This window comes from Zonotrichia leucophrys, chromosome 3, assembly GCF_028769735.1.
Source record: "Zonotrichia leucophrys gambelii isolate GWCS_2022_RI chromosome 3, RI_Zleu_2.0, whole genome shotgun sequence".
NCBI classification, from domain to species: domain Eukaryota; kingdom Metazoa; phylum Chordata; class Aves; order Passeriformes; family Passerellidae; genus Zonotrichia; species Zonotrichia leucophrys.
This window is the reverse complement of record NC_088172.1, coordinates 21115300-21137581: the sequence shown is the minus strand read 5'-3', so window position 1 is coordinate 21137581 and position 22282 is coordinate 21115300. Positions and strand designations below refer to the sequence as shown.

The 22282-nt window shown below is 34.2% G+C and overlaps 1 protein-coding gene across 2 annotated transcripts in view; it reads right to left on the bottom strand.

Annotated features, from left to right (window-relative positions):
- CSMD1 (CUB and Sushi multiple domains 1) overlaps nucleotides 1–22282 on the bottom strand; it is a 1074724-nt gene that overhangs the window by 317751 nt on the left and 734691 nt on the right. For both annotated transcript variants that reach the window (XM_064707609.1, XM_064707608.1), the window contains exons 8-10: nucleotides 15695–15782; nucleotides 10921–11045; nucleotides 7537–7658 (exon numbers count right to left, since the gene is read on the bottom strand). In XM_064707609.1, the coding sequence (XP_064563679.1) occupies nucleotides 7537–7658; nucleotides 10921–11045; nucleotides 15695–15782 (335 nt within the window). The remainder of the gene's footprint in view (nucleotides 1–7536; nucleotides 7659–10920; nucleotides 11046–15694; nucleotides 15783–22282) is intronic.

Sequence of the window (22282 nt, the reverse complement as noted above, 5' to 3'; positions counted from 1 at the left end):
AAAACAGCAAAAAAGAAGAAACTGAGGCAGACCAACATGAAAGGACAAATCACATGGGAGGACGGAAATGATGGAGGAATTGGAAGTGCATGAGCAGCTAATAAAATTCTCTGTAAAAAAAAAGCTGAAGGCAACAACCCAACACTCAGCAACAAATTAAGTATGTACATGGCAGTGACTGGATAATAAATGTCAATGATAAAAGTGAAGCTGTACATGTTTTTTTTTTTTAATAGTTTTATTTTCCCACTTTTTTAAGTGGGAAAAACTATCTCTGGTAATTGAAAAACAAAAAGTCACTTATGTGTTAAACAGACTTGAGTGGGAGGGGGTGCATTTTTTGAGTAGGGGATTTTTTAAGCTATAAAATAAAAATTCAAAGAGAAATAGTCTGGTTTTGTTTTTCAAGATACAGACTAAAATAATGGTGAAGTTTTCAGATATACAGTCTCTATATATGAGAAAGGCAAACACTTTTGCTGCATTAAGTATTCAACTAAAAAGTCACAATAATGGATTTATATAATTCTGACCCAAGCAGATACAGAAGAAACATATCACAGTGAAAATATCACATTTTGCTTTCTTTTGACAGGGTCCTCAATCTGGTATTAGAACATGAAGAAATGGATGCATCTAACTTTAAAAAAAAGCATACATTTTTTATTCAACAAAATCATTTTGATCACTTCTAAGGATTTGATTTTTGGTTTGTTTGTTGTTTGCTGACTTTTTTTGGACACTGAAACTTTTGTTTGCCTTGAGCATTGCTTTACCATCTAGTACATTCCAACTGCTTGTCTGAATTATGGACTTGTTATAAAATCAAACACAATATCACAGCAAATGTACTGCTAAATCCCTCTTTTTCAGCTTTTCCATTCTTTCATGTGTATGCTTCTATAGCTTTTTTTTTTTCCAGAAGTCTTACTGGTTGTTTTTTCCCCTAAACTGCCATTTCCAACTCAATATGTCATACTTAGGTCCATATGAGTCTCATAAAATTCCCATCCTACAGCTAAATCTCAGTTGTGTGAATCTAGCTGATATCCTGAAAGCACATATGAGATACTGAAGACAGATAGGGCTCAGTAGTTAGTTTCCTTTGCTCAAAAAGAGCATGGAAGAAAGGTCAAAGGGAAGGTAAATAATAAGAAATAATAACTGTCAGCCTGTATTTGTGACAGTGACCTTATGAGGCAAAAAACTTTAGCGTTTGGTGGTTTCTGGCACTTGATGTTACAAATCACTTGAGAAAAATAAAGCAAATGCCTCAGGAAATAACACCAGTGGCATCAAGACTGCTCCTCAGGTTAGCTTTTCTTGCCAACCAGGAAATACTTTCCTTGCATAGCAGGAAATTTGTGCTTGGATGCTTTTGTCATGAGATGAGTATTGATCCCATGCATCCATCTTCCATGACTATCTCCAGTTTGAAGAAAACAAGAGTCAAAATTTCTTGTAATCAATGCTCAAACGAGACATCTAAACTCAATATAGAAAGTGGCTTTGATTTGGGTTTATCAGTTCCATCAAAATTCTCAGAAATAAATGTAATAATGTATGAGAGATTTTCTTCAACAGTTTAACTCTGGTATAACCCCAGTCTAAAGTGATGTTATTTCATTCCATATACATGGCCATTTTGGGACCCTTCCCATTCAATCTGTGCAGGATATCCTTCATCTAAAGTAGCACATTTTCTTCCACACCACCATGTATATACCAAACCTTACAGAGTGACATTTTGAATGTCTAAATCCCCTTTGGTTCTGATACAGTAAGAGCAAGCAAAGCCCAGTGCTGATTTAGTTGATCAGCCTCTAGTGGAGTGCTTTAGGAGGAGGTGAAGCCCTGCTCTGACTCTACTGACTATTCCACAGATGTACATCAAGTATAATCAGAGTTCAGACATGCAGGACCCACACATGCAAATCAAATTCCATTCTAAGTGTCTTCAGTGTTAAAATGGTGTCTTTTGTTCCAGCTCTAACATCTCAATCACATGATGTTTTGAAAGGTAAAAAGGTCAACATTGTTAATAAAAATCATAATGTTACAATTACTATACACAAAACACACACCCATCAAAAATATATGATTTTTAAAAGTAAACTGTGATTGCTTTTTTCACAATATAAATATTTTTTTATAACACATGTATATGGAGCTCTGTGACACAATTTATGCACATGAATTCAAATTGAAGATGAACATATACTGTAGGGAATCAGTTAAATATAACATGATTTTTCCAGTAGGTTTATAAGTACCTTTTGCACATTATACCAAAATTTACAAACACCTTTTTTTGTTTTTGAAATGTATTTAATACTATAAAACCAATGCTACCCTGGAAGTCTTGTATGAGATTTTAAGACATTGAGAATTAAAAATCTCATCCTTATAGTGCAACAAGAATTTTGTGATGTGAATGCTTTAGATATTTTGTCTTCCAAAATTGTAATCCTCAATTATGAAAAAATTAAATAAGTACACAAGCCTATTTCACGGCAAGAGGGAACCTAACCAGTATTTGTTTATTTCATTACTAGGGCCTTAGTAATTTAAATTCTAAACTATGTGAATTCTTTGTCAATGATGTTATAGCCCCCTAAAATCAAAGATGCCATTCTGGCAAATAAAAAAAAAAGTTTAAATTTGAACATGTACATTCACAGATGGCATAAAGCTTTAACACTGTATGAAGAAGACAAGTGAATACAAATTGCTACTTTCATTTTCCACTGCCATGGGAAATATCTGTTTTAGAAAGATGTTACTGTATTTGTAGGATGCAGAAGGCATAGGATGTAAAAATGAGGCAATACTAAATTCACAATGACTGTCCTTCACTCTATTAAATCCTAATAATTGTGAAATAGTAATTGAGTAATCACAAGCACAAAATGGTACACTGCCATGAGTACACAAAAGTTTAGTGAAAGTAGTTCCTAGATCTACATATTTTTGATCCTCAAGATGTCTGCAACTTAAAAGGGTGACACAGAGTGAGAGGATAAATTCTTCAGATAAAATTAACTTTTTTAGGATTATGGTAATAATCTCCTAGGGATGAGCTATCTGGTGCTAAGCAAGAGATTATTCCCCAGTCAGAATACAGTTACACTGCAGGTTCTGTAGATGCTAAATTGCCTTTTATGTGTGGCAGGATGATCTGATCAGCCAGTTGGAGAGACAGGAGCCTTGTCTATAATGAAACTTTGAAGAAATGAAATGTGCCCTGTTTAAGGGCACATTCTCAAAAATCCCACTCTAATATTAAGTCTCCTAATTGGACAAAACACAGTTTCTGAATTCATTGCAGTGCATTATATATACATAAGCTACTTATATGGAAGACAAGTGTCACTAACAGATCCTGTCTGAGCTACCACAAACTTTTGAAACAATCCATGAATCAGCAAGATAATCTCACTCAATCCCCCTGCATATTACCATATGCTACCTAGTAAGATTGCACTTTTAAAGCATATTGCAAGAATAAATTATCTTAAAATAAATTATCTAAAAATCAACTGTAACAGTATGTGAATTCCCTAGGTGTGAACTGGGCAAAGATTTTCTGAATAAAAATGTTGCTTTGAAGTTCCCCAGCTATGTGCTTTGAAAGGCAATAAATCAGAAATGCCATTTTATACCAACATATTTTTATACCAACATATTGAGGCATAATCCAACTTTATACAAATACCTGAGAGCTCAGACCCATAAAACTGTACGTGAAGTTTCCCACTCTCACTATAATTAACTTTAATATCTTCAGTTGTGTCAATTGTAGTGAATAACTTCTACTTTTTATAGAAGAAGGAAGTTGCTAGGCTCAAACAAATACTTAATATATCTGTGCTTTGTATGGTGCAGAAAGCACAGCCTTCAGTAAAACCTCCTGTAACTGGGACACAGTCTTTATTTACCAGGTCATTAAACTTAGTAATATTGCAGCCCATAGCACGTCTACTATACCACAATCACCAATCAGTCAGGAAAATATTGGGCAAAATTAGGCATCTGTGCTGAAGCAACAATGCCATAATGCAACAAATCTTGTTGTCCAATAGACACACTGGGGCTGAAAAACTGAGCCCCTGCAATGTTACCATAAAACAGTGAAAACAGCAGGAAATCCAAGGCAGTAAGTATCCACAGTCTGGAGAAGGAATTGAAACAGCAAGGGGTAGAGGCATGGTTAATACATAATCTAATGAGATTATACTAACAGTAAGGAAGGAGCAAAGAGAACATCAGCATGTCCTCAAAAGAGTTCAAAGTAACTGATTCTACAAAGCTGAGAAATTGCATAACAGAAGAACTAAAACAATGAAGTTGTAAAAAATTACAGCATGCACTTGACACAGTCACGAGCATCATAAAGTTGTATTTGCAAGTAATAAAAGTCTAATAAATGACTCAGTAGGATGCTGATCAAAAGCTGCAATAAGTGGGATCCAGACGAAACAAAAAAATGGTTAAGGAAGAAATAAGCAGGAAGACCTCTGAACAGGAGAAGACTAAAATTTAGATTTCTGTGTTGCTCAGAAAAAGGCAAATAAATCTTAGAAAAACATTTAACTTTAAATGATCTTGATACAGTTGGCTAAGACAAGAAACTATGCTACTGTCTCTGTAGGATGTTGAAATTTGTTTTCATTTTGAATTGGCACTAAAAATCTGTCCCCATGCCAGGACCAGAATGCAAATTTTAGAAATTTTTTCCATTAAAAAAAATTAAAATATTCCAGCTCATTATGGTTTTGGGATGGTTTTTTTGGGTGTTGTTTGTTTGATTTGTTGGGCTTTTTTGTTTCGTTGGTTTTTGTTTTCTCTGTGGTTTTTGGGGGGGATTTTTTTTTTTTTGTGGAAGGAAACCTAGAAATCTCTTTTTATGCATTATCCTCTTCAAAATTCACTGAATGTTATGTTAAGAGGAAACACTATCTTATCTTTAAAATTCTACTTGCAACCTAACCTGATAAAAGGCCACAAATTCACTATTAGAGTAAGTCAAAAGTAATTTAAAATACAGAGAAACAATATGTCATGAGCTGTCTGCTTCCTGGAAAAGAAATTCAACAGGACCCTAAGCAGTCTGATAAATATTTTCAAATCTGCAAGTCAAAAGAGTAGATTCCTCAAAGTAATTCTAAAATCAGACATACAGTATAAAGTTCAAATTTCAAGAGTTCTGTCATTCTCCAATTAAAGTCAAGGGTGAAAATCTTCAAAACTTTCAACATATCTTAAAATAATTTCATTGTTTTGAAAACCTGAAAATTATTTTGGTAATTGATTTTTTTTTAAAGTTCATAGATTTCAAAATGCTAGCAATATGTTTTTAGTAAAAAGAAGTAGTGTTCCATTCAATCAGATAGTCTGTAAAGTAAAATGATTTTCTTTCACATCTTTTATTAACTGAAAGGGTAGGTATTAACTGCCATTGCAGTTATTTGGGAATAGAAATCCCAATACTGATAAAAATGATGTAGACTTCATGTGAAAGCAACCTAAAGATACTGTAAGCCTTAAGTAAGTCTCATTTTAATACTTCACATTTACAGTCATCATGGTCCTAAAGCAACTACAGTCTTTCCAAGAGATATCAAATTAAGAAAACTCTTCCTTGCTTGCACTGCTAGACAAATGCAAGTTCAATAAAAAGGTAACCCATTCAATATTGCCCATCATGTTAAAAACAAAAGACTTAAAAGTTACACCTGTTTGCCTCATGCTGGGGTTATCAGTGTCTGTTAGCATGTCTTTACCTTTCACAGAGTGGATATAATAAGTGTTAATTTTTTTCTGGGTAAAAGCTCCAAGTGTTTACTCAGACTTCATAATTTTGAACATAACATAATTTATCTGTCTGGGTGTGCAATTCCTCCTGTTGATTCCTGTGTCTGATGAACTAGTAACCTGCCCAAAGATCTCTACTTAAGAGTAGAGTTTTTTCAAGTCCAAGTTAATCCACACCAATCTCATTAAGTTCTGCACTCCTAAAATTCTAAATTTACTGAGAAAGATAAATTGTGTAGAATGAAGAGAACTTGTGCATTATTGTAGTAGATGGGGGTTTACTGGTTTTCATAGGAAAGTCTGAGTCCCATAGAAAACACACTCTGGACAGTTTAACAGCATAGTCCAATTTTTCTACTTAAAATTAACTGAATAAAGAAAACATGAAGATGCCAATATGCTCCTCTATTTGCGGGAATTTTAACTTTTTTTAAAATACAATTTAATTTTTCTCTTACAAAAATATACTATGTTTTGCAAAATCAACAAGACAGCACACTACTGAATATAAATTTGAGTAGATTAAATTTTCTTACATTTTCCATAATTTAAATGTTTTTCTATATTTAAAAATGCAAAGTAATTTACTAATTTCTATAAAATGCAATTATTTTAAAGTCAAAGGCCTTCTAGGAGAAATATTCACATCTAATACTATTTAAAATAAAATATAGTAGGTCAGTTTGGAACTGAAAACAGCTTTTTCTGTTCTGCGAGAAGTCCCACTACAGTAAGTCTTTCTCAATATGGTAGTCTTGTACTTTTGCCCATCTTTCCTGAATACATATCTTTACTGAGCCAAACTAAATCCTCTTTAAGAAAAAAGCGAATTTAATTAACTTCACAAAGCAACAGAATTTAAATCTCAAAAATATGCTATGAAAGCATGAAGGAAATTTATCTTTTCTGCAGCTCAACATTTTCACTTAATTACGGTAAAATATTTTTTTTTCCTTAACTACTTTAAAGAATTCAAGAATACAGTCTTCCAAAAAGCTGCACTGGAGCACAGGAAATATATGGTTTTGCAATGATGAAAGTACATATAGATCATACATTCCCTGCCATATAACGAGTCATTTATTCAGCATTTCATTACACAGAAGCACAATATAAGTAAAGTACTTCTTCAAGTTCTCTTTTTTTTTTTTTTCTTACAGGTAGGGTGTTTCCGTCCTTTACTGATTTTACAGAAAAGCAGTAAAAATATTCTGTTAGAACCACTATCCTATGCAATTAGATTACTAATTCATAGGTATGTATTAAGAATCATTACTGGAAAATGGTGGATTGAAAAGAAAACGTGTAGATAGTAAATAACTAACAACAACTCTCAAAATACTTACATGTAATGTATAGTTTTTATGACAAGAAATCTTATGTTAAGATTCAACAGTGATTAAGTATCAAGGTGCAACATGAAAAATTCACTATTAACTTAATTAGCAATGTGGAATTTTGATTATGATTTTCTGTATTTCATTAAAAATGCATTTAAAACTCGAAAAATTTTAGTAGACCTATTACTCTGAGTGGACATTTTCACACATGCTACTTTTCTCCTCTCTAGAGCCCAGTGTACTTTTGTAATAACTCTGCTCTGTTCCTTTTTGTGTTTAAATGAACATACAGACTTGCATGTGTTCATGCATTTCTGCAAATATATATAAAATATTTTTAAGACAAATCCAAAACTCACTTGAGACAAGAGAAAAAGCATACCTTTTCTGGATCAGTTGTTGTAATGACCCACACACAGTGTGCGTTGTCTTCATATTGAACCGGGTAATTTGGTGATGTGATAATGCCACTCGGTCCACGTAAATTAGAACCACATGTTCTAGCTAAAATGATAACCAACAAACCAGATTGCCTTAGACTGGATGCTCTGTTTAAAATAAATATTATAAAATTGCCACAGCATTAGCAACAACTTGCCATGAAAGTGTTAATATGGTGATATATTCCAAAACAATCTGCCCTTAAAGATATTTCAGCCAGACAAATAAAAAAAAAAGAAAATTTATCTACAGGGGAAGAAATGAGAACTTTTCAATTTAATCAGCCCAACATCTACAATATCTTATTCTTACTGCATATAGATTAAATACTCAAAATTATCATATCAATACTCTGTTTGGAGAAAGATTTACCCTTTCCAAATGGATGGAGGGAGCCTTCTACCCATGAACGTAAGGGCCAGTATGTGCTTTCCTTCATGATTTCCCCATGACTTGGAGAAAGAAACACATGAATCTCAGTATTTATGTAACTGCATGTCCTTAACCTAATCATGACCCTCTGTGGTGTCTCAGATCTTTACACCTCAGGAAATAGAATTAGAAAGAAAAAAATATAAAATGGTTCAAGGCAGTATGCAGTCTGACTTTGGTAAAGCAGATTTAGTTCTGAAACCATCACAATCTCTCTGTCACATTCAGCAAACCCAGATAGTCAGCATTTAAAAATATATTACTTAACATACTCAGTTATCTTTTAAAGAGCATTAAGGATAGATTTTAGAAGAAAATTCAGATCTGAAAATATTTAAGTAATTAGAAGTATTTAAAATATTTAGACATATCATTTCCAGTGACACAGATTTACAGAACTCAGAATATTTCAAAAGGTCATTGTCATGCTTATGGTATTACAGTACTTTGTAAAAATGCTAAACAGAGAGTCTAGATCATAACATTTCTAAGTATATACTTTGTAGAATTTCTTAGATACAAATCTCAGAATCTCAGAATCTATCCATATATATTCCATTACCTTTTAATGAAATGCAGTACCTTCAGTTACTTAAGTTTCAGTACAGGCAAGAGGAATGATTAGATTCTTTAAAAATTTGGTCATTCTTTTTCTGAATATTGGAATAAAACACACAATATGTCTCTGGTACTTTAGAAAATTTCAGTTTTCATCTCTCTCTGTGGCTGCCTCCATTCTAAAGCATGAAATATAGATATTTCTTTACTTCATGAACTGCTGGGAGGAAGCCTGATCTTCTCCATGAGTAGAAGTGTGATTGTTACAAGTAGGAAAAAAGGAACTAGATGAAACTAACTATCAGATTTTCTATCCTAACATCACAATTTACTACCAAAACTTGGTTCTTTATTATGATATGAGAGACTAGGCTTTGAGAACTTGTTATAATTCTATGACAAGGTAAATCAACTAGAAATCCATTTTCTGAGAAAATGTTTGCCTATGTCTGTGAGAGTGTAACTAGATGATCTTTAAGTTCCCTTCTGTCATGTCTTAATTCGTACTACTTTTTTTCTTTTAGTTACTATTAATAACATTTTCTTTATACCCTTTTAAAGTTTTAAACTTACTTTACCTTTCTCCTAATCCTATCTCACAACAAAAAGTACACTAGTAATTAGCCAACACCAAACCTGACACACTCATCAACACTTTAATTAAAAAAATCTGAAAATTAGTAAAATCTCAAATTAACAAATCAAAACCACTACACTTTCCAACCCTAATCCATGATTACATGAATCCAAAAGATTCCATGTTTATGACCAAAACTGTCTTAACAGCCACTCACCAATTTAAGTCTCAGATATCTCACATGGAAATCTTCTGTTACAATCCCAGCAGAAGTCTAAACAAACCCCTCATCTACACAGGAAATTCTACAAAAGCATCATTTAACAGTTATAAAAAAGGTTCCTGTACTTAACATGGAAAAAGAAAGTCACAGAGTCACTTAGGTTAGCAAAGAGGTCTGGTCATCACCAAACCATGTCCCTAAGTGTCACAAAAAGTTAATCACATTTAAGGATGCCGCACTATGCTGCCTACTAACAATACAGAAAGCTTGACACTTTGCTGCTGTATTAAGCAATCTGTATTCTTTTAATTGAGAGAATAACAAGGACAAAATAATGGGATCTGAAATACAGGACATTTTCTTTCTAGTAACTGCTAGAAACATTACACCTCCAGGACCATAACTATCACACAATCTATTACTTTATTTTCAATTCCTCCTGCCTAAGGTCTGCTACAGCAGACACTAATCCAGAGGGGCAACTTTGTAGCAATAAAAACACCAGTCAGTCCCTCCTGTAGCTGTCCTCAAAGAAGAAAGGCTAAGAAACATCTCCCCTGTAGAGAGATTTTAGATTCAAGCTGTTACTCCTTTACCTTTCTCCTATTCAAAGTTCTAAGATAAGGCTAAAAGGATAGGGAGGGGAAAGGAGTAAAGCCAAGCAAGAAGACAACTGAAGTTGAGCCCTGAGGTCTGTTTAGGAAATGAATTATTGCAAAAGATTGCACAAAAATGTTCGATAGCCTTGTATTCTGCCTACAGGAAGCAGGAATGGATCACTGTAAGATTTTTGTGTGGAATTAAAGGAAACTGGGAGCATTTACATCAGCACCAAGCTAATGTAAGCAGTGTCTGGGGCCTCCCTGCCTGTGACCCTGGTGTGGTACATTCTTTATTTTTTCCTATACACCTCAGATCTGATGTACTTTGGCAGCATTTATATATTTTTCTGTGTTTTTCTTAAAGACAGTAGATTGCAATGGAAAAACATAGAAAGTATCAAAAAGCCACTTCCCCTGTTCCTCATTAAAAGTGGGGTGGGCAGGAATTAAAAGCAGGGGGGTCTAAATGCAAAACCATTTAGAAATACGTTAGAAGGCCAGGTTTTATGTAAAGTTGAGCAAAATAGATGAACAGAAAGGAATTTACTGAAAAATCAGGACTAGGTAAATATCTGTGACTGATAAAAACATAGTATGATAGTGAGAATCTCATATTTAGTAGTTAATTTAGAAAAAATTAACATAAACCTAACCAATCAGTTCTATTTAAAGTAAGTTTATCATGACAAAAAGAAAGACTACGTGAAATTAAAGCTATTTAAGTGGAATTTGTTCCCTAAATTGATACTTTCTACATATTTGATTGCATACTTCAAGCTACATAAAAATCTTTGTACATTTATAATCATATATACACATATACATGAGATATTTTTCCCTGTTTTAGTTTGCTTAGTTTTGAATTTAATTGCAGCAAAAACTATAAATTACCCTTCCAAACTTCACAAAAAAATTCCAAAGAATTGCAGTTACCTCTGCAAATTGGCCTGTGGTCACTCCAGGCAGCCAGTGTATCTGTCACTCTCTGGCAAGTGATGCTCTTAGAACCTTGCAGCACATAATTGTCCTCACAGGAAAACTGTACACTTGCACCCACCCTAGGAGAAAAAGGGGAGAAAGAAGGAAGGAATTAAACATGTTTTAATATCAACATTCTCAAATAAATGTAAATATTGCCAAATGACTATATTTCCAGATCCAAACAAAAAAATTCATGTGCTCTATCAATATTGCATTCATAAAAAAACAACTTATACTCTAGGGAAAAGGTCTATTATTCAGTTTGCCCACATTTTAAGGAATACAAAACAATTGTGACACTAAATTCTTTTACAGTATGAGTTCAATGAATATATGAATATATATTTTATCTAATAAAATATAAATCAATTTTTATATATCAATCGAAAATATATACAATTCTTTCTGGCAACAGAACTTACTTAATGAAAAATTTCAACATTGCTATATTCACTCAAATGAGAAAATAAACAATTTGGACAGTTTTCAAAACATAAAAGCAGAAAATATTAATTTTATTCAGTGGCAGAAATTCATTAACTATTCCTGACCCTGTTGAAATTTCCTCTAAAACATTTCATTAAACTATAAATTGTTTAGGACTGAAATTTGACTATTACACTTGTAACACTGAAATACATCCTTTTGGAATTACTTATGCTGCCCAATTGCTACAAAGATTTTAAAAAACTGTATACACTTATGGTCTATATCACAGACAGTTTTCTTAAACAGTATTTACATATCTGGTTCCATTTATTATTTGTGATATTCTTTGTTCCCCATCATAATTAACTGGTTCTGCTGTTTGTTTTCTTGCACTTTTAAAATTTGTATTTGATAGTCCCGTGTCATGAAGTAAGTGAACTCAACAAAGCAGATTTCTCAGTTTAGTCTCTGCGAGTTGTTGAGTCCTAAACACCAGGGGATTGCTGTATGGCACTCAGGAGGCTCCATGCTATAAACTGTGCTGGCAAGAACTGCATGTAATGCCATTCACTATCACAAGCTCATTCCCACCCTTCATGGACAAGTATTTTCTTGGCTTCTCAGGCAATCTCATAAATGCTAACTGCATTGTTTATTGATATTATGTGGTTCTATTGTATTTTTTTATTCTGTCTGAAAACTTTATTAGGACTTTGTTTTGGTTAATTTTAAAGTTTTAGTATGATGCTTCAAATCTCAAAAAGCTTTAAAAACTGCTTTTCCTGTCACTTTGTTCTTTAGCTGTTAAATAAGAAAACTCAGAAAGGCAGGGAAAATATTGGCCTTTTTCTTCCATAATTTATGCAAAATGCGTAAAATTCTTGAAAAGTAATGTAAGTTTCTAAAATTGTCTTTATTTTATACTTGTCATAATCTTCAGAACATTCTTAAAGCCCTCAGAAAAAGAGACCAAGTAGTTTTTGAAAAAAAAAATCTCAAATAATAAAATTTAGTTTATTTTATTGGTAAAGAAAATATCACTCATTAATCTGACATTTTAATGCCATAAACACATTTTTTTTAATGGCATTTCCTCCTATTTTTTAGAATTAGGATCTCCGTGTTTCTTTTTCTTGGAAAAAAACCCCAAGCTGTTATCTAGCAGTGATAAACAGAAATTGAGAAGTAAAGTATTTAAAAATCATATTGGATGAAGACCATGCCACAAGTGTAATGATGCATGAAGCAACATGAAAACCAACATTTCTCTTAAGTTTGCTACCATCAAGGCACATAAGGAGAATTACAAAACTGCGCACATACAAAAATATAGAGTGAAATTATATCTGCAGTTATTGGCTGTCTCTGACAGCAATTTATAATCTAAAATACCTGAAAATCCCCCTCACAAAAAAAACCCAAGATTGAGGTAGATGAACAGGAGGAATACAAATAATTTTATGTCAAATGAAGTAAGGTAAGGATTTTATATTTAGATTGGGCTTTAATCATTGTAGAAATACTTTAAAAGTTTTTATTAATGTATACATAAAACATTACACACTAAGCTATACACTCACGATGATTCAATTTGTTTCAATATTATTCTACAAAGGTACTTCAGGGGGTTGGGGTGTTTTTTCCTAAAGCTCTGGAAATAGCTTGTATCTAAGGATCTAAGGGCAATTAATGTGAACTTGATATGTTTTGCACACTGGGTATAATCTTCTGAAATATCTGAACACAAACTAAAGCACACAAAATAAATATGCTAAATACAACATAATAAAAACAAAGAAGAAACATAGCAAAAAAGTCACATTAAAGAGCAAGGCACAAAGTACTCAAAGTTCCTTATGGATCTAAAGAAGCATCTCAGGAGAGGGGATGCATCTGGATCACAGTCTACAATAAAACAATTCTCACATCAAAATTTCTGAGTCTCTCCATTGATTAATCTTGACAGTTTCCCATTTAAAAAGGGGACATCCTTTTGAAGATGTCTTATAGCTTGTTTGATATGTGATTTCAAAGAAAATTCCTAGTTCATTTAATATCCACTAGTTAAGAATGAAAGGTTTTAATTGAGTTTGGGGAGTTTTGTTGGTTTTTTGTTTTATTTTGTTTTGTTTTGTTTTTCTCATCTCCACCTCAATAGTCACTGAGCAAATCTGTGAGAACCAGAAGTCTTGTGTTTTGCTTTGGTACTTCTCTCTGTAAACTTTGAACACAAGGAAGAAATCTGCTTCCTCATTTTTCTTTTTCTATTTTAAATTTGAACTCCATCCAAAAATAATTTGTGGGTTTGTAAAGAAGGCTAGAATTTGACTGGAAGAAGATATTTAAAAAAAGAAAATACTAACATGAAAAATTTAATTTAATTTTCAAAATCTATTTTGGAAATTTAAAAGCCATTTGTTTTACAAGCGTTGGTGAAATTGTGGGAAATGACTGCATTTTCACATTACCACACATATCATATGATATTTAAGCAGAGCTGAAACAGTATTATTTAGATATATTTCAGATTTCATTTAAACAATCTACTGGTTTGCAATCTCACATAAATATAAAATGTGATATTGACCTCAAAATTGTATTGATTACATCCTCATTACTCTAGCCAAGTCTGACTTGTTGTTTCTTCCCCAAAATGTATCTAAATATCCATTGAATTGTTTTAAAATCACTGAAAATTATCTCCCTACTTCCTGAAATGAACACAGTAGAAGCATAGCAGGAGGAGAGAAAGAAAAGGTTAAGATTTCAATACCTCTTTGTTTGCTTTATTATATTAGAATGAATGCCATTATTATGCTGAAAATGGTGAAACCTTTTTCAAAGAACTTGTCATCACTGAATCAGTTGGGTCTCAGGCTGTCTGAAAAATAAACCCTCTGCCTCTCCATCAATCCCACTTATAACATGTTTTTCAGTAGACTGGAAAAGATTTTGAATAATGTGCATTTTCACATGTTTTGTTTCAGATTAATATTCACAGTTGTCATTCTCCTGACAAGAACAATAGCTCCTTCTGGTGTTTATACTTGCCACTTAGAAAAGAAAAAAAAAACAACAAAACAAACATTGCCTTTCTTTAGTCTCCAGAGTACTTTTATTACATTGGAGAAATGCAAGCGGTAGGAAATATTATTTCCCCTTCTCCTGTGGAAGAGCTTGATTTGTCATTTCAGAAAAACAAAAAACAAATTCCAGTCAAAATTTCTATATTAAATACCCTTCTTGATTTAGACAGTTAAGTTTAAGATAGATATGTTTTAAGTAGTTATTAACAAACTTTAAAGTACATGAAAAACATTTGCTGTAACATAATGAGATTTTCAGATAGTAAGTAATGTTTAGGTAGAAAACAAACTGTTATCATTTCTCTCAAATAATATTCAGAACTGGAGGCCCAAAACATGCACACGATTAATGTGATCAAAGTACACAACATGTTTTATTTATGTTATATGATATTGCTCATTGAGCACCTTATGCATTTGTTTATCCTCATGAACAGTAAGATACACTTGGTGAAATGAAAATGTTATAGGAGGCTGGGATGAAAGAGGTAGGGGAACAGCCTTACTCTGTCAGTTTATAGGCACAAGCAATGCTCATAAGTAAGCCCCAGGCATTTAAGATACCTTTAACTCACATTCATTCCTAAGAATTTGTGTTCAAAACATAGTTAACTGTGGTTTGCAAAGGTCTTTGGCATTTGACTCCCTTGGATATCTTAAAATGTACCTTGAGCTTTAAGGTTCTTTTGGGTTTTCCCTCTTGGCATTTTTATGCATTGCTGGGAAATTTGTGGTTGAGATCTTCTTTGGACTCACGCTTTGGGTCTTTGAGCCAGTTTCACCAAAACTATTTTGTTTGCTTTCTCTTTCAATTTACAGTCTACCTCCTAGAGGTGAAAAGAAGCAATTTTCTTCCTTACCCACTCAGAGCTTATCAGTGCCCTTGAACCTGCTGTTTCTTAACAATTGTTCATATGCCACTGATTTGGACCACAATTAGATGAGAGTGTGTTTGGCCAACCGTGTATCATGAACACATAAAAGCTGTATGAAATGTATAGATTCATTTATGACATTTACAGATTCACAGAATAAAGAAGATTGGAAGAGCACATCATCTACTCCATTTGAAGCAAGCCCAGTTGGACGAGAGGGCTCAGAGACCTGCTCGGCTGAGTTCTGAATGCCTTCCTGCATGGAGATTCTACAAATTCTTTCACAAACTTCAATGTTTTACTATCCTCATAGTAAAAAGCTTGAAATGGACCTACCTGAAGTCAGAGCCTACCCTCTTCCCATTTTCAGGAATTCCAGGATCAGGACATGTATCAGATGCAATTGCATCCCCACCCTGGGTCACTGTAAAGTAAAGAAAAAACACATTAGACATGCAGCTCTAGAGATGATTCTTTACATTTCCCATACATAAACTTCCATTGCCTGAATGCAACTGTATTTTGACATTTTTTTCTTGAACCAGTGAAAATTGTTACCAAAAAGAATCCTCACATAATTGATTTATTTATGTATTATTTATTTTCATTTGTTATGGCAAAAAAAAAAAAAAAGGATTTCTTCTGTGGGAAATGATTGATTTCCAACAGTCATTCTTTTTATGAATACACTAGAATTCAAAGTTTTCCTCAGACAGGAAAAAGAAAAATTTCATGAAACCACCCTCTGAAATCTTCACAACATATCACTGTAAGGTTAAGAAATATAAGAGAAAATAAAATCTTCATAATAAAATCTGTCCATAATAAGATTTAAAATAAACAAAAGGCAAGAACCCAACTGTGATACTGTAGAACTGTATAGCAGGAATATTTTTATGAATCCCAAAATCATTTAGATTGGAAAAGACATCTAAGATCATTGAGCCCAACTATTGACCAATCACTACCTCAGCTGAAGATAAAGTTAATCTCAAAAAATATACAATATATGACATTGAACAATGCATTTTTATCCAGCTGAATATGTGATCATGCAAATGAGGCTCAAATCTCCATTTTTTGTTTTCAGCTAAGAAGATAAAGACAAGGTATCTTATACTGTTCCACTCTTTTTTCCCTCCATTTTTTCTTCATCCAGACTCTCAGATAATTAAATCATACTATGTATACAGATATCCAGACTTATGGTACTCTCAAAATTCAAAACAATTTGAACATTGTGTCCCCCTTTTTCCTACTACACTCCTGAAATGTTAATTAAGGAAAATGTGAAGTTAGAAGTTATTTATCATAAATAAATGATACAAAGAAGAAGACCAAATATTCAGAAAACCTGAACACACATGTGCTTTTTATCCTGCTCATATAGACGTATGGTGTTTCCAGTTGAAAAAGGGAAGAACTGACATAAAGTCTGTGGTGGGTTTGCATTGCCAGACTTTGGTAGTGGGGACGAGGGGAGGAACGGGGAAAACTACAGGGGTGGCTTCTATGAGAAGCTGCCAGAAGATTCCTCCATGTCCAGCAGAGCCAATCTCTGGCAGCTCCAAACCAAAGTTGACCGGCTGATTGTCAAGGCTAGGCCAATTAGAAATGATGGTAACATCTATGGGAGAATTGACTAAAAAAAAAAAGTGATTGTGCAGGTGTAATTGCAGCCAGAGAAAAGGAGGGTTAGAACGTGTGAAAGGAGCAGCTCTGCAGACACCAGGACCAGTGCAGAAGGATGGGGAAGAGGTGCTCCAGGCACTGGAGCCAAGATTCCCCTGCAGCCCATGGTGAGGCAGCTGTGCTCCTGCTGCCCATGGAGAACCACAGGGATGCAGATGAAGGATCCTGCAAACCTGTGGAGAAAGGAGCCCATGCTGGAGCAGGTCTGCTGGTGGGACTGGTGTCCCTGTAAAGGACCTACACTGGAGCAGCCTGTCTTTGTAGGACTGCACCCCATACTGCAGCAGTCTGGGGAGGATGGATTCACATTGGAGAAGTTAACGGAGAATTATCTCCCATGAGAAGAATAACATGCTGGAGCTGCTTCCTCTCTGAGCAGCAACAACAACGTGTGATGAACTAAGTGAACATAATCCCATTCCCATCACCCTGTACATCTGGGGGAGAAGGTAGAGCTGGGAAGGAGGGAAGGGTGGGAGAAGGTCTTTATAAGGTCTTTCTTTACTTCACATTACCCTCCTCTGATTTTGTTAGTATAAATGCAATATCCCTAATTCCAGTCTGTTTTGCCCATGATAGTATTTGGTGAGTGATCTTTCCCAGTTCTTATCTCAACTCATGAACTCTTGGTTGTGTTTTCTCTCCCCCATCCAGTTGTGGAGGGGGGTGATGGAGAGGCTTTGGTGGGTGCCTGGGACCCAGCTGGAGCCAACCCTCAACAATTATATGCCTCCAGTATTTCTGTTTCCTCCACAAAAAACAGAACTAGTAGAAATTTGTGGATCATATTTTCCATCTTAAAAGATTTTTGGGAAATTTCTAAGAAAAGGACAGAGCATTCTTCCAGAATTTAAAACAAAACAAAACAAAGTTAATTGGAATATTTTAGCTGCACAAAATAAATTACATAAATCTGAGTGGATTACAGATGACAGCATTACAGCTGAAAGGTGATGAGAGCTTAGATGTAAAAAGAAGCTGGTTTTCCCACACAGTGATATGCTTTCAAATTTAATATAGCAACAAAAGGAGTGGTGACAAATAGGATACATACAATCAGATTTTAAGACCTATAAATCTTCATGTCTGATTTGGCAGCTTCAGGGACAATTCATTTATATAGAAATTCAAAGATTTACAAGAGAAGATCTAATGAGCTAAAAAACTGTATTACAGCACTATAAAAATACAACTGAGACAATATATTATTATGGACCATAGTTCTTGACCTGAGCACAGGTCAGGTCTTCTGTAGAGAAGTAGAGAAGCTGCAATGATTACAGTATATTTCAAAATATGCTTTTTATTAAATCTATAATGCTTTAAGAATACAGGAATTATTTCTTTATCCATATTTTTTAACACTACTCATTGCCCTGCATACTTGTTCTGTACACTACATCAAGAAAGATTATGATAATATAAAAAATTTCTTTGAAGACACAACTGAAAATATAAGGTCTTAATTAAAAAACTATTTCCTTCTAAATACAAAAGCCAAACATGAGTAAAAATTCAGTTCATCTGGACTTTTGTCCATGTATAGCACGTGGAATTCACCAACTCTACAACTCAATCCTGCTAATTTCACTAATATTACTTAGATTTATAAAGCTTTTTGGGTGTGAATAAAGGCTTTCAGAGAAATCATATACTAGTGAGTATTCATATATTTTATTCTGAAAGTTTAATCTTGTAGTAGCTTGAAAAGTGTCAGCACTGAAATGCAGTTATAGTGAAAAACCTGGTCTTGCTACAAAAGCAGCCTGCTTCTACACTGATGTTTCTTAAAATAAATTCTCTCCCCACTAATATTTCTTCCACTGTTTCAAAAAAAAAAAAAAAAGAAAAAGTCAAATATTTACTACTTTTAGCAGAGAACTGTAGCTATGTTAGTGGATATCAGATTCAGTTCTGATTACGAATCACCAAAACACAAACGTAAGCAAAACAACTGGTATGGTTATTCAACTTACTAACTTTACTAAACATGAACCTTGTGGTAACAACTGTTATACAAGGTGGAGAATGCTACCTTTGCTACTGTGTTTTAAGGACATCACATACCACATTGGAGTGAAGCCATCTCCTTGTACAGATCTATGTATATACAAAATGTTTAAGTACTTTGGGTCATCAGTAAATGCCGAATGAAACCTTAGTCATAGCACAGAATGAAATGATCTTCCCAAATGGATGACAACCTTTGCAAAATTTTCTTCTCAGCCACTACTTTACTCTCACAAGGTGTCAACACACTCTCACACCAATATCAGGGCATGGTGGTTTAGCCTCTTGCTTATCCAGAGAAACACTATCTCTCTGATTAGGACAGGCATCCTGTGTCTGGAACTCAACACTTCTTCCTGGATGTCTACAGGCCTTGTTAGACATGGCACAGATTTTAGCTCCTATTTTCCCCAGTGAACTGTCAAGTGTACTTTTAACAGATGGTGTTTGCATGACATGCTGTCATGACAAAATAAATCCAATTCCCTGTAAAACAAACCTGCCTGATTTTATCTTTCCAGATGGAGAGAAAAAAAAAATAATAAATCTCTCAAATCAGTAAACCAATTTATTGTCTCTACTGGTTCAGAGCCACCAGGGACTTCAGCTCACCTAATTATATTCTTTTACATATTAGCATGCTTAATACCTTTACCGGCCAGTATTTTGGAATTTAACTAAAAACTAGGTATTAAGATATATTTTAGCTCTAACAATTATCATTTAGACTGAAAAGAGATGAAAAGGTGCTCAAACAAATTCCTGTCAGAAACCTTTATCTTCCTCTGTTACAATCTTGCCAGGTTTCCACTTCATCCACCACTATAAAGTATTGTCCACTGCTACTGAGATACATGTGAGGAGCAAGTATCATTGATTTGAGTATCTCGCTTTCAAAATATATTTAAATCTTGCAGCGTCTACAAGCATTTTCTGGATACATCATTTTTATGCATGCAGTCATATTCCCAATATTTCACTGGTTTAATTTGAAGAAAAAAACTTTTGTGTGCTCTTGAAATATCCATGTCTAGTTTTTACTCTTTCTGCACTGCATAAAGTTTCATTTACCTAGGGTGTTAAAAGGTGCTTCATGCTTTTTGCATCTTTCTTCTGGTTTTTTTCCCATCTTTTTCACATAAAACTTGAATTATTTCTCTTATATTCAAAACTCAATCACAGACTGAATGTATTTTTACTATCATTTCAATTTACATTTTAGAATTTAAAAATTTCAAAACAACAGTGTCAATGAAAATGGAGAGTAATATTCTATTTAAAGCTAGCAAAACTTTTAAATAAACGTAAAGTAAATGTAAAAGTAAAAGTAAAGTTAATGACAATGTTCCTCTGAAATGCAAATATATAAACTAAACATGTATAACCTTGTAATTATGTCAAATAAATTTAGGACCAGTCCCTCCCAATATATTCTTAGTACATTCTTAGTATACCCTCTCTGTTAAAAAAAATAATTAAAGAGGATATAATCCTGGCTAATATCAAAGTAAGACATTACTTTACATAGACAGTCCCTCATACTGCATCCCAGTGCTTCAAGGAACCATCAGCTAGAGGAAACGGTGAGTATTCCATGAGAGAAACATTAAAAAAATATTTGAAGTCAAAGGGCAGGGAGAAAAGTGACAAAATATTCTAGTCAGGTTTGGGGTTTTTTGCTTCTTTTCCTAAGCAGGTTTGAGAACATCAAAGATGCTTCAACCACCACACAGGTCTGTAGTACAGAGACAGAGCACTCAGTGGATATGACTTAACTCTGGAACTTCTCAACATGTCATGCTATTATACTGCAAAAACTACACATTCTCAAGTCTTTTTGCAGAAATAATTGAAGAGTGGCTGTGAGTTCATTAACGTGATTGACAGATTTACATTCTGTATACAACCTCTAGGGTTAAGACTAGTGATTCAAATTTCTATTTGATAAATATAAAATCTATTCTTTATTCACTGACTGAGAATGAATCAACAAGATTTCTTGCATTTTCTCAGTTGGGATCATAAAGATTACAGTGTCCACAGCTTTGGAGGTCATCTTTATTGTTTTACTTGATATATGCCACAGGAAATTCAGAAATCCTTGAAGATGTTTCAAATGCTCTGATTCTAAGGCAATAGTAAGAAGAAAGACTGGCAATAACTATAAACATAAATCAGATTTTAAAATATTATTATCATAATAATAAACAATTACCACATACATTAACATCCTAATTTAGTTCAGCATATGGGAAGTGCCTAATCAAGGAGCAGTATTAGGCAGGAGGAAGGGCTGGTTAAACAGATGTTTCATGCAGCAATACAAGCTATTTGAAATCTCCCTTGCTATAATATCAGTCCTACTCCAGATATGCTCCATCTTCTGCTTTAGATGCATTTGGAATCTGAAAATGCAGTAAGGAACTACTCAGACCTATGTAAATTATGTGATGCTTTGAAGGCCTTGACTTCAAAACAAAGTATCTGTGGGAGCTTGTCCTGGAGCAGACTGGCTGGACACTGGCCTCACAGCCACACTATGGACAACCAACATCAAGCCTCAAGAAATAAGAAGCCACAACTGATGACATCCAGGCAGCTTATGGTGAGCAGCAAAAGACACTGGGACTAACTGGGAGTGGCCATGCAGATCAACAGCCTGTGATTGGCCAGAATGTTTCTAGAACATTCTATGAGAGACCATGTGTATGTGTGTCAGTCCTACTTCAGGGTCCTTCGAAGTAGCATCTTTATGTTTTGTTTTGCACTCTTGTTTGTGCCTTTTTATTTGTTTAATAAATATGTTCCTTTTTGGCACTTCATTTGTACCCATCCCTTCCTTGCTGCTGTTCCATGCGAGCACACCATCCTGGAGCTGCCAGAGGGTTTCCCCGTGCGCCCCGCAGATCCCTCAGGCTGCTGTTGCCGACATCTCCGGCTGCTCTGCTGCTAGCCAGGTCAGAGACATCACCGGAGGTCAGATGCGTGCCACAACAAGTAGTATTATGTACAAATGTGTTACACTGCATATCTTTCTTCAGTGGCCATTATGCTATTAGAAAAAAATACTGGGTGTTCCTGCTTCAGGTTCTAACACCTACAATTTAAAATTTAACAAGTTATGGCAGTGTATCTAGACATTTACTCATTCTCCCAGTGTTAACACCAGCCTAAGAATAAAAATGGATAACCCAGGAGCCCTTATTCCCTCCATAATTTGTC